Raw genomic sequence first — 13,162 nt, 5'->3', positions numbered from 1 at the left:
CTTTGTGAAGACATGCCAAAAGTAAAAGATATTCCCTACAAATCCAAAATCTGTTTACTGTTGTATCAATAACAGAAAAAACCTGCAAATATGGGGTTTGAGGTTAAGCCACGACAGTAATAATTTCAGTGAAACCAAGTAAGTAAGAATCACTTCAACTGAGCCATTAAACACCATGAAGAATACATTTAATTCACAAAAAGTACCAGGTAGCTTTGGATTTCATAGTTTATTATTTTCTTTTTAAAATTAAGGATGGTGACATCAAATGCAGAAGAATACTTCTTATTAGCACAACTGAAATTGCAATACTTGCTGCTACAGTTTTAAAGAAAGTCAAGACTGCTGATTCAACTGAGGTGAGTAGCTATCCATCTGAAACCCACTGAAGTTGCAACTTGAATTTTGGTAACAGAAGCTTTCTGTGAATGCAGGGACAGTACTTTCCTCCTTTTGGCTTACATAACTTGTCCCACATAAGTATTAATTTATCCAAATGTGACTGACCAGTATGGAATTGATATTACAGCAATGTTTATGCTTCTGTTCAATCTATTCCACAATAAGTTGTTCATTGTTTCATGATTATAAAATTTTATATTTCCATAACTGCCATTTAATAAGATTTTAAAGAAAGAGAGCTCTGAGAAACAGAAACTTTGCTTTAGTGACATGCAGCAACAAACTAGGAGAGGAGCACGTAAATATTCTTAAACTATGTATTATTTACATGGGACTCCAAAGATCTTCCATTTCTGGGAATTTATCAATCAGTGGTCACTTCTACAGTGCCCACAGAACATGACTTCACAAGTCAGTACAACTGCTTTTCCACAGCAACGGAAAAGCACTATACAGCATCTCAGTATCAGAGTCAGCCTATGACACAAATGTAAACTGCAACCAAGTCTGAAGTGCACCATGTTCATGCAGTGCACTGCCAATTTAGCAGTCAGGCTGCTGGAAGCAGTCTAACCGTTATCATGAGTGGTGAACTGAAACTTGTGGTCTCTGGTTCTTACTGGCTCATTAGCTGAGACAAACAGCTATGCTAATACAGCTTCCAAAACCAGCTCAGTGTTCAATTAGATTACATTACCTAATCCAAAAGTTCAGTGATGCTTGAAGTAGTGAACTCATTCCCTCTTCCTTCCTTTTCCTGTAGAAATCCAATCTATACTTTCCAGGATAAATCCACTCTCTCTTCTAACTATTCTTGCATCTTACAGATATATCTAGATTTAGCAATTATTTACTGGTTTAAGTGTAACTTTTTTATCACTCCTTGAAATAAAATGTCTGCTGCTGGCAAAATATCAAAAATATTTTATATATAGTTAAAGTACACTTATTTTTGTGTACTCCCACTGTATGTCTCTGCCGCTGCTTTTTTACCTGTACTACAAGGAAGATATTTAATTCCCTACTTTCCTTCCTTCCCTTATTCTGGAGCAGGAGAAAACATCTTTCCTTCCTACTCCCTGGTATTCTTCAATTTTTGCTGTAGTTGAGATGATCTAAAGAACTAAGTGAAGAAAGACTCACAAAAAATAGCTAAAGAATGGGCTCTTTATATCAAACACTTTACATAGTGGAGGGGAGGGGAGGGGAAGATTTCTGGCCAGATCCTCCAGCTCTGAAGCAACAAACCTCAAGCTAAGAACAGACCAACATAATCTCTTCAAGTAAGGTTATTTGAATGTTATGGACCTTAATTCTTCCTCTTCAGTTTGCCAAGCATCAATCTTCTTCTCTCCAGCCATGCAAATAACTAAAAAAATGGAGTTAAACTCAAGATATAATTGCTGTGTAACTCCACTGTCTTTCAGTAGCAAAATCTGGTTACTTTCTCTTTCTCTTCTGCAAATTTGCCATGCCCTTAAGTGTTCCAGAAAAATAACTTATGAAGCCAGGCTGAATGGTAACCATCCAGATTAACAATGAAAAGTATTATTGGAAGATCATTTTGTGGAAATTTAGACAGCCTACACTGATGAAAGCTACATCAAGACTCTCTTAATAGCCAAACAAGAAAATACTTGTGGGTTTTTAACAGGCTCAAGAACAAGGAATTCTGGTAAACTGGTATTCTTACAGATAATATGTAAAAACATGCTTTCAGAACTGTTATTCTTAAACTTTACGTAGTTTGATGTTTGATGCTTCCCCATCAAACTCAAAGAAGACTCAAGTACAAAATCTGGTCTTTTTCCTTTTCCCTAGTTAAATTATTTTTCTTTAAATGAGTCTATTAGCTCTGCCTACAAGCATTTTCCTGCTTTTTGGGCCACATAACCCTTTGCACACAATTAAGTACATCCTCAGGAATAAACCTCCTATTTAATTTTTGAAAGGCCCTACTTTATGCAGTCTGATTATGTAAATGGTAGGAAACCTCCAGATAGGGATATCTTTGGGGATGTTCTTTATCACCTGTGATTTTACCACTACCATTTCTTGCTGTGAAAATCTCCAACTTGCTTGCAATTATTTAGCTTTATCATATTGACATACAAGTTAGTGTTACTGCAATACTGAGGTTCCTTGCCTATAGTTTGTTTTAAAGATGTTGAGACCATTTGCGAACTATGTCAAGAAATAATATTTTTCATATCGAAAGTGCATATCAGAGGCTTATATTCTATCTACAAAGATAAGCTTTGGGTTAGCACCTAATTTCTGAAAGTAAATTTTTATTAGGTTAATTTTAAAGAATTTCTGCCTGTGTTACTTTTTAATTGCAACTTTACCTGTATGAGTATCCTTTAAGTAATACTCACCTCTAAAAGAAGAGGCTCCATTTGATCTAGAGTTTTTCCTAGATGCTTATCTGGATCCAAACCTGCAAAAAACCCCAAAAGAGTAAAAATATTGCTTATGTTATGACATCAAGAAAGGTTTTGTTGGTTTTTTTTAAATAATAGACGTCTCCCTTAGAAACCCCACAGTATCTAAAATAATTTCTATCCTAAAGAAAACACATTTAGTCAGAACTTTCTCTTATCCCCTCTGGGCAACTAGTTTCCATCTTTGTGGAAAAATAAAGCCCACTACCACTTCACTACATGTCAACTGCAAAAGCTATTGTTTTCCTTTCTTAGAAATTTCACTAACCAGTGAAGTAAACACACAGGTCCATGGTAATAGCAATACTATACAGATATTATCTCTTTGAGCCAGAACTTACCTTTGTAGATATCTACTAAATTCAAATACAAGTTAATTTTTTTTTATAGTCCCTGCAACTGAAAGGGACACAGAGTAATTTCCATATTTTTCTGCCAAATCACATTCTCTGTGTGTATTACCCACATACAAATATTTAAGATTAAAAAGTATGGAGATACAAAGAAAACTCAGACTTATAGAATGTTTTGAATGTTGCACCTTTTGATCCACCACAAAATATTTTGTATGATGCCTACATTTCGATTTATTTTTCTTTGTAAGAATGTAAGCCCTATTAACATTTGATAGCTACTCTAACTTGCTCCTCTGTATTCCTATTTCAGGTTTCTGACTTTTTGAGTTTGGCCAACTCATGGCAGTTAATGGTCACTTCTCAGGGATAAATCAAATAATTGGTAGAAATCAGTAGTGCGATAAAAAACATCCAGGAACAACTGTTTCAAGAGCTGACATCTTCCACCAAATAAGTATGCTAGTTGGATTTGACACTAAGTGGTCAAAAAGTCGTACCATATGAACTAAATGAGAAAAAACAAAATGATAACTTCTGAAAGTGAAGGAACACTGGAAAATTTTCAGTTATTACATTTTTACTACTCTTAGTTATCGTGGTTTGTACTTTTCTCTGGTAGTGATAGCAACACTTGCCCATTTCTTCCTACTCAACTGCTTTATACAATAATAGGTATCATTAAAGAGCTGCCACCAGAATGACTCAATTCAGAAGCAATTTCTGAAGTATGCAGCTTGCAAAGCACTTTAGATCATTGATGATGAAAACTGTTCCATAAATGTTCAGTACACTATTATATAAAGGCATTGGTGAGCTAAAATAGCTGATATGTCTTAATTTTTACAATCACGATCTTGGTATATTTAAATTCCAGTGAAAGTAAAACAAGTTAAGAGTGAATGCGATTTCAAAACACTAGGAAAGTTTTTAAATATTTCATTAATGCACATTAAAAATTCCCTTACTATCTGGGGGAATGCTTTTAGAACTGCTTAATAATTAAAGTCAAAGAAGACTGAGGGTTTTTTCCCCCTTCTATTCCTTTTTCATATTGGTTTATTGCTTTTTATTAACAGACTAAAATGTGTGTGCTAGATATACAATAATAATAATAATAATTTATTCTCGTGGAAATAATTTTGAAATATATTCATTCAATTTCAATAGTCCAAATGATTCTAGTGATCTCTTCCAATTTACACCAGCTTAGCATTATGTCTTTGATTGTAATGGGATAGGCCAAATAAGCAATTTGTCTTAAAATAAACAAATGATACCATATTATAGTACTCATTTCACACATTTATATTAACATTCTTCCTTAACATAATTACTTTTCTAATATAAGTAATCCCCCTCTCCTTGATAAAATCAAGTTGACTTCCTTTAAATTTAAACCAAGGTTTACAAGCATGTGAGAAGAGAAAAATTTGTCAGAACCAGACACACTAATATATTATTTCTTTCACAAAGTTCTCTTTGATATCACAGGTATACCTACTATTCTGTCTCCTAATGAACACAAAACAATAATTCAAAAGAAACTATGATATAAATAGTTTACAAAATACAAACGAATTGTCTGTGTATACACTAAAAAACTCCTTAGTAATATCCCACACTTAAATGAAAATCCGTGGATGTACAATGTACCCTTTCTGTTTCTCAGCAGAATTCTACTTCTGTACAGCTTGTCTTTCTTTTGAAAAATATTATTTCAGTTTTCAATAGGTGTGTATTATGATTGAATAGAGATTGCCTTACCTGGTAAAGGCATCAAGAACTAATGTAACCTGTAATTTGCAGAACCAGTAATCCACACCCCAAATCTCTAACAGTATGCATGCACAGATACAGCTGTACATCTGCTGCTACAATTAGTATAATGAAGTATCTAGAACCATACCTACAAAACTGTTATTATAAATCCATAGTCCTATTTGGTATGTTTTTTCTTTAAACAAAGGAGTAGATTGATTCAGATTCCTGAAATGGCTGAGACTAAAGAGAAAAACAATGTATTGTAAATTCTTAGTACTACAACCTCCAAATTTTTCCTCAATATAACTACATGTGAAGTAAGCTGGAAGGGTGGTTAAACAAACAACAAGGTCCAGGGCCTGGATGACTGTATGTAGAATTAAGAAATTAATTAGGAACTATAGTTTGCAGCACTGACATCTATTTTACTTAACTTGCATGTATCAATGGGAAGCAATTACAATTCAATTAAAATATTCACTTTTATTACTTCACTGACTGACCTTGAAGTTAATGCCTGTTTTATTTAATTGCATCATCTATGAATAAATGTTAACCCTAAAATGTTATGAGCCATTATTTTCAATGCATTTTAACTCCCCAACTGAACTACATCCGTCAATTTATTATGTGCTGCCAAGAGAGCAAGTGGGGCTTTATTTCTCTGAGACAGACCGGTACATGATGACAGAAACATCTCAAAAGATTTGATAATGCTGTTTTTAACAAATTGTGCTTTCACCTCCAGTTTTGTAGACTAGTTTTACTGTAAAATCGGTAAGTGATAGCACAAATGGTATAATCACTTCCAAGTAATTTCTACTCCATCTGTAATTCCTGATAAATCCATTGACAGGAGCAGAACTCCTTCCTGAAGACATCAACCATGGTTGCAGAACGCTTTTATGCAATTCCACAAGACAAGTGCTGTAGATAACTGCAGCAATGTCAAAAAGATTGGGGCAGAAATTCAGGGCTTTGTTCTGTAGTGAAAAAAAGAACATTAGTAAAAGGCATTTCACTACTGTTAAGTTATGCAAAGGAACTGTATTTTAAATGGTTCACTTTGTACATATGTATTAGTGTAGTATAAAGCCCTCACCTGAGGGGTAAATACATGATATTACTTGCATTTATCAAGACCATTAGAAAACCATGTTACATTTTCATGGTATTACATTCAGCTAATAAAATCCACATTCTAGAGCCTCATCTGACTAACAAGAACGTCTTATACATGTTCAGAATTTCAAAATAGTCTTGATTTTGAACGAAGATTTTTAATATAAAAAATTCTATTTTTACCTCTAAGTAAAATGTCAAATAAATAAAAATAAATCATAATTATTGGTTTTAAGAAGTGGTGGTACATAAAATGATGGTACATAAAAGTTCTTCTAAAAGCTACATTTAACCAAACTCTAACCCATAATACATGAACAGATTGTAAAAGAATCACTATCACATCAATAAAATATGAGTTAACTGTATTATCTGTTGATAACAGGGAAAAAACCTCTATCCTTTCCTGACTAACCAACCTTACAATTTAAAAAGTAAATCTTATTACTCGCTGACTTCTTCCATAAAATAAGGTTAAAAACAAATCTCCACTATTCCTATTATTATCATAATCTTCTTGAAATATCATATTCATAGAACTAGCATAGGTTTTTGGAAAAAAAAATGGAACTAATTTTAAAGTTAGAGCAACTTGAAGATCTCTTTTTTTTCTGACTTCTTGATAAATATTGTTGACAAGATTAGTAACTGCCATCATTATGAATGTCAGGGACAAAGACTTAACTTCTGGTGATGTAGGGCAATATAATGCACAATAAGGTTTCTGGAAAGATACTAATTGGCTGCTCACCAAGAGCAGAATTATTTAGAATTTTGAATAAGAGGTAATGAAAAACTTCAGTTTTCTGGAACCAAAACTAATCTCTTTCTTCTCAGTTTCTTTATGATAAAGAAAACAAGGTTACCAATAAGGTGATGGCACCTCTAAGGTAAAGAAATATGTATAGAAAGCAATGAATATATAGGATAAATGCAACCACCCATCTTGGAACTGGAACAGAGAAAACAGAACTAATTTTGGAAGTAAAATCCTCTACTTTAAATGTGCCTTTTTGTTTTTCTTTCTAAGTAAACAATAAAAAATCAGTGATTTTCAGAAGGAAGATCAAGCCCTATTATCTACAGAGTACAGAATAAAAGAGTATGTTTTTATTAGCACAGGAAAAGCCCACACACAGCAGTAATAGTTGGTAACACAGGCTTACTCTGTAGGAGTGCAGGAATGTCTGATAACCTTCACCAACTAGAATTGCACATGCCACACAGATATTCATGAATTGCAAACCTATACCTTAAATTGCCTCAAGGCAAATTATTCCTGTTGTCATATTTAGATTTCATTTCTGTGAAGAGCTGAGAAGTGAACTTTTTGTCTGGTAGCAGAACTTGACAGGTTCATAGTTGATTCTTAACTCCCTCATAACTTTCACATATGAAAGGCTGTGTTAAGATTGGTGAACTGGATAGATTCCTTGAATCTCCTTCTTGAAAACATAAAAAAAAAATGGTAAAAGCTGTGTCGTGGAGTAAAAAGTGTTTTCCCCTGGAGTTAGAAAACTACTGTAGCTAATAGATGGGGGAAGTTTCCTGGCTGTGAGTGGGCAGCCAGAGACACTGAAAGTGGCAGCAGAGCAGTACTGAACAGAAACTGTGGCCGAGAGCCAAAAGAGATAACAAGTAGCAGAGATGGCACGGAACCAAGCTGAGAGACACAGAGCTATCCGACAGAGAGAGAGAGGACCAAGCTCAGCGGAGGCTGTTTGGGGGTGAGCCTGGCTTCATTTCCCCAAACCCTTGGAGGCCCCTCTTAGAAGGTGGGGGTGGACTTCCATTTGAAGGGAGTCCTGAAATGCAGCAGCTTCGGAGAGAGGAGCTGAGAAGCTCAGAGACATTCTGGAGCTGGACCAGGACGGAATGCGGCGGAAGAGGCCTTGCCCCCCCTGCTGCCATGTTGGCAACTGAGACAGAGCAAAGGAGCTCTGGTAGAATGCTTGGGGCAAAGACTGAACTGAGAGCTGCCCTAAACATTCTGACTCAAGGGAACTCGATCCCTCGAGGAAGGGACTTTCATGGGATGTCTTGCATTCCGTGATATGAACGTGCTGAGGCGAGCCTTGTCCCTGCCTTCGCAGTCCGCAGGAGAGAGACCTTTGGCTGGAGCTGAAGGGCCAAGGAGTGAGAGAAAACCCATGTACTGTAATGGAGAGATTTTCCAGCTACGACAAATCCAGCTAAGACTGCTGCCTGGAAGAGGAGAGACACTGCTGCCCCGAAAGTGGAAAGGATCTTTCCTTCTTCCCTTCTGAACTTTTATTGGAGGGAAAGGAGGGACTTTAATTAATATAAATATATTGCTTTACCATAGGAGAGATAGTTAGAATTGTGTATATAATGTATTACAGTATTTATTTAAGTAATAAATTGTAATATAATTCCCTTCCCTCCATACTGAGTCTTGTGTTATGTCTGGAAAACCCTCTCACACTGAAGCAAATCGTGGGAGGGGGGCTTGGACTTGGAAATTGGATTTTTGGGGGTCTCAAACCGCCACAAGCTGCTTAATTTTTTTTATAAAATTGAAGAAAAGTGCAATAAATACTGGGTATTACTCCACCGCTAAAAGATTTGAGATGAAAATACTTCTAATTTATTGTAAAAAAGAGCAAAATTGATGCAAGTCAATTATGTATCTACTTCTTTTTTCCCCTTGCTTTTCTTTTTTTGCTTTTTTATGCTTCTTTTCTTTTTTTTTTCCTATGGGGTAATTTATCCACTGTGAGAATTGTACAGCGATGGAACCTGAAGATACAGTAAACTCTTTCCAAGCTAAGTGATAAAGTTATAAGACGTGGTTCTAGCATATATTTTCAGTGCAGTTTAATTAGGACCTCAATTTATCTTCCTTCTTGAACATTCATCAAGTATGTTCTAAACTAGGTTAGTCTGATGTCACAAAATTTTAGAACTTTAAGAGGTAAAAGGATCTAAAAGTCTTCACACCAACAATGTTAATTTTTTCTATAATCTCTTGTGATTTTTTTTTTTAACATCAAAGTTGTTTGTGTTCTAGTTAGATCCAGGATTCAAAGCAATTTAGCTCTGTCATTTTAGGAGCAGAAACCTCTTAGAATGCTGTTTTCATTCAAAATTTCCTTTAGATGATATGATCTACCCAAACTGCAAAGCAATCTTTCCATTCTTAATCCACATCTCTCCTACTTTATCTCTGACATCTCCTTAAGAAGCACTGCACTCAATAATGTCAACTTTCAATTATTTTTCTGTTTTCAGGCACATTCACTCTTCCTTCTAACTCCTGTCATCTGTTATGACAACAACATCCTTCCCATTTTCCAAAGAGGGAATCATATTTCTCTCTAACTTGTTCCTAAATCAACTTACCCAAAATCTCATTTCTTCTTTTTTTCCTCTTTTCCTGTAACACGCTTTATTTTTAAACATTTCTTTATACATTATATATGCACTAAAATATCTTTCCAAAACATAATCTTACACTGGCAATGAAGTATCTGTCACTCGTTTACAAGCATCAAAGAAAATAACATTCCAAATGCAAAGATTAATTTATCATCTTATTTTCCTAAACTTTTAACTATGCTCTGAATCAAAACCTTTCTTTACTTGAAGTCCATTCCTAGTTCTCTTTTCTTTTACTCATCTATTTTGCATCACACTCTTCTTAAATCCCAAGCTACTTTTGTTTGATTTCTGGTCTTACGTACAATTCCTATTTATCTACGTTTATCTTTTCCCATGTGAATCTTTCCCTTCAGAAAAAGAAAATGGCCTTAGCTAAAATGACTCCTGTGGTTTCATAATTGTTTCCAAGTCTTTTCATACAATGTCTGTTGAACAAACAGGTGTGGTACCTTTTATTATAAATAACATGAATGATGCAAATAAATGAGGCAGTAGACAAATACATTAGGGAACAAGCCTAGGGCAAAAGTGTCAAATACACTTAAACTCTAAAGGGCCAACTAAGATTTGGAAGCTTTGTTTGAAAATTCAGTGACAATGCCGTATGCTAGCTAAGAAACAAGATTTAGAAAGCGTAAAAGACTAATAAGAGTATCTTTCCTGAGGTACATCATAGGTAATCTACCAAATTTATAATCTGAAAAAAATTAAAACTAAAATTAATTAAAAGTGATCATATGTTAAAGATAATCCTTTAACATTGTTCAGGGCTAATTTTTCTAATAGAAGTTTAAGGATACTTAGAATTATCCCTAACAGAATAGACAAGCATTAAAATTTGACAGGACTTGGAAAAATATTATGTCATTTTAAGTTTTACTTTAAATTATGATAAACAGAATAAGTGTTCAAAGAATAAACTAAGTGTTTAAAAAACAAGTAAATGTGGCACTTTGCGATATGGTTTAGTGAGCATGGTGTTATTTGGTTGAAGGCTGCACTTGATGATCTTGGAGTTCTTTTCAAACCTTAATGATTCTATGATTCTAAATCTTTTTCATATTAATAAAAATAAATGTTATCAAGACCACACATTGTGAAAACTGTCATAGATTCTATTACAGCTCTGGTGTCTGGTAACTCCCCAAATTAAAAAACAATGGAACGATCACCTCTAAATAAGCTGAGCTAGCTAAGAATAATGCCAATGTTTTGTTTACTTAGCAATAAGTAAGTAAACAATCCTTACTATACAATGTGTAAAAAAATAAACGGGATCTCACATTGATTTCCTAACAAAATGTTACTCAGTTCCTTCTGTTTGTGAATTGTCTGAGAATTTTTCAAAATATATTTAGAGGAAACAAATATTTTCACCTGTGATGACATAACATTTTCTCAATAATGATTTTAAATTGGCTCAGTACTAAAAACTACAGATGTATTTTCAAAGAACACTGCTCTTCTCCATTGCACAGACGATATACTCAGACAAAATTCACAACCACCAACTTTACTTCAGGATATAATTTGACATTACAGACAACCCAATTTAGTAATAAGCTTTCTATTGAAAGAGAGGGTTTTGTCCTCCGTGCAGCAGTGGCTTCTACAGAGGAAGTTCCCTGCACTCACAAAAAGGCAAACCAGATGCAGTCACACAATCACTGGAGCTTTTAGAGGGGCAGAAACAAGCAGAGACTTGTGGTTTGGAAGAGTCAGCTAGCAGTGGGAAGTAAAGATTGACCTTTTGGTAGCAACTTACTATTAGATCAGTTTATCTGTAATACTAAATTCCACCCTCAGGAGCTTAACCTGGAACTGGGTAGTGCTAGTTCTTTTTTAATGTACTACTTTATATGTAAATCTTACCTCTCTGAAAATTAATGAGAGTATGGTTATCAATTTCAGTCAGTCAAGATTTCCCTTCCGTACACTAGTGGCACGCAAATAACAAACAATAACAGACACCTAGGTCGTTAGGCTTAAATAATAGATTCATTATACTGAGAAGTATCATTCTTTTTCAGGTAAAAACTCATACACAAAAACATATGCATCCTTAAACTAGCAGCTTTTCAGAGGACTTAATGAATAGCAGCAGTATACCAATTTTCTTGACCATGTGAGGCAAGTGCCAAGATCTTCTCGCACCAAGGGAAACTCAAGTTAAATATATATACTTCAGACAGCTTATTTTAGAGAAGGAATTTAGGATTTCCTGCCAGACAGGAGATGGCAATGGCTTCCTAAGTACTTCACTCACTACTCCATTGTCAGAAGGAAAGAGCCTGGTTAAGTAACTAGGGCCCCACCATCTCAAAATTTAGGCTTCCACAGACCCTGCAATTTCAACTCTACCCATGGCTGAGCATGTAGAATGTCTATAAGTACTCATATCAGCTGGACCGGCAAGATAAAGGATGTAGCCATGCCATAAAAGAGCTCCACTTCCTATGCAGGCTGAGGACACAAGCTAATCAGTTTCGATTCAAATTTTCATCTTTTATTATTGTCCAACAGTTGAACAACACTATGATATTATTTCTCTCCTGTGGTCCAAAGAGCAGCTAGAAGTTAGAAACATAATTTAACCATGAAAGAGTTTTTCTTTTTCAATTTCGTATTTTTATTATCTGATCTCATAATAACAATTTTTAAGGTATTTAACTAAATAATAAATCATTAGTCTACTATAACCAAACTGGGAAGAAGCTGCAATTTATAAAGTAATAATGCCTATTAATCCAAAAAAAGATAGGAATTTGATCTTATATTCTCATTTTATCTGAAACATTAAAAAAGAAATTTTCCCCCCATATTCTCAGGCTGTCAGTGTGAGCTTATAAAACTTGTTGAATGTAAATGTTAGTCTTAAAACTTCAAGAAAAACTAGAATCACTGAGGACAAACTGCTTTAACTGAATGACATAAAATCAACTTCAAGTATATGCTCATATGTATGGGAACTGAAGTTTGTCACTTCTTAAAATCTATAGTGGCATTTAAGTTGTAGTGTTAATACTTAACAAGATTTAGATACAGTTAACTATATAAGTAAAACTAAAAAAACTTGATGCTCAAGTTTTACTGAGGATCATTCTATGACGAATTCAAAGATTCATTCCAAATGTAACCCTCCTACTTTCCTCACTTCCACATGTGTACTACGCTCTGTACTGCAGTGGAAGCAATGTGCTTTAGAATGTGGCACAGGTAAAACTGGTATATAAAGTTACCAAGATTTAAAGTTATATGCATACTCTGCAAGTTAAATTAATCCGTAAAACATATCCAGGGAGGAACGAGATCAAAAATGCCTCTTCTTATTGTGTCTGTTCTATTCTTGGTATTCTTACACTGTCTCTGTTCTATTACACTGTGCTTTATTACACTGTCTCACATGAGCAATGGATATTACTGGAATTTCAGGCACACACACGATAAAAACAATCAATAACGGCTTCAATTTTATCTGAGTAACCTCATTCTGACTTTCTGGGATTTCCACTGAAGAGGGCTACATTTCAAAGATAAAAGTATCTTGTATCGTACAGGCATCTTTAGTAACAAGAAAATGGCACTGAAAATAAATATGCATGAGTAGCTTATATACATATATATATATACATATATAGTGCTCAGGTTTGCTGCTAGATCATGGAATGTTTTTCT

General features: G+C 34.5%; 1 protein-coding gene across 1 annotated transcript in view; it reads right to left on the bottom strand.

Annotated features, from left to right (window-relative positions):
* The window catches only part of DPH6 (diphthamine biosynthesis 6), a 198,113-nt gene that overhangs the window by 138,162 nt on the left and 46,789 nt on the right, over positions 1-13,162 (bottom strand). Inside the window, exon 6 of the mRNA XM_064658507.1 lies at positions 2,781-2,842. Coding sequence (XP_064514577.1) covers positions 2,781-2,842 — 62 coding nt within the window. The remainder of the gene's footprint in view (positions 1-2,780; positions 2,843-13,162) is intronic.

The sequence above is a fragment of the Pseudopipra pipra genome, chromosome 6 (assembly GCF_036250125.1).
Source record: "Pseudopipra pipra isolate bDixPip1 chromosome 6, bDixPip1.hap1, whole genome shotgun sequence".
NCBI classification, from domain to species: Eukaryota; Metazoa; Chordata; class Aves; order Passeriformes; family Pipridae; genus Pseudopipra; species Pseudopipra pipra.
The sequence above is the reverse complement of the archived record's forward strand: the minus strand, read 5'-3'. Positions and strand labels throughout refer to the sequence as shown.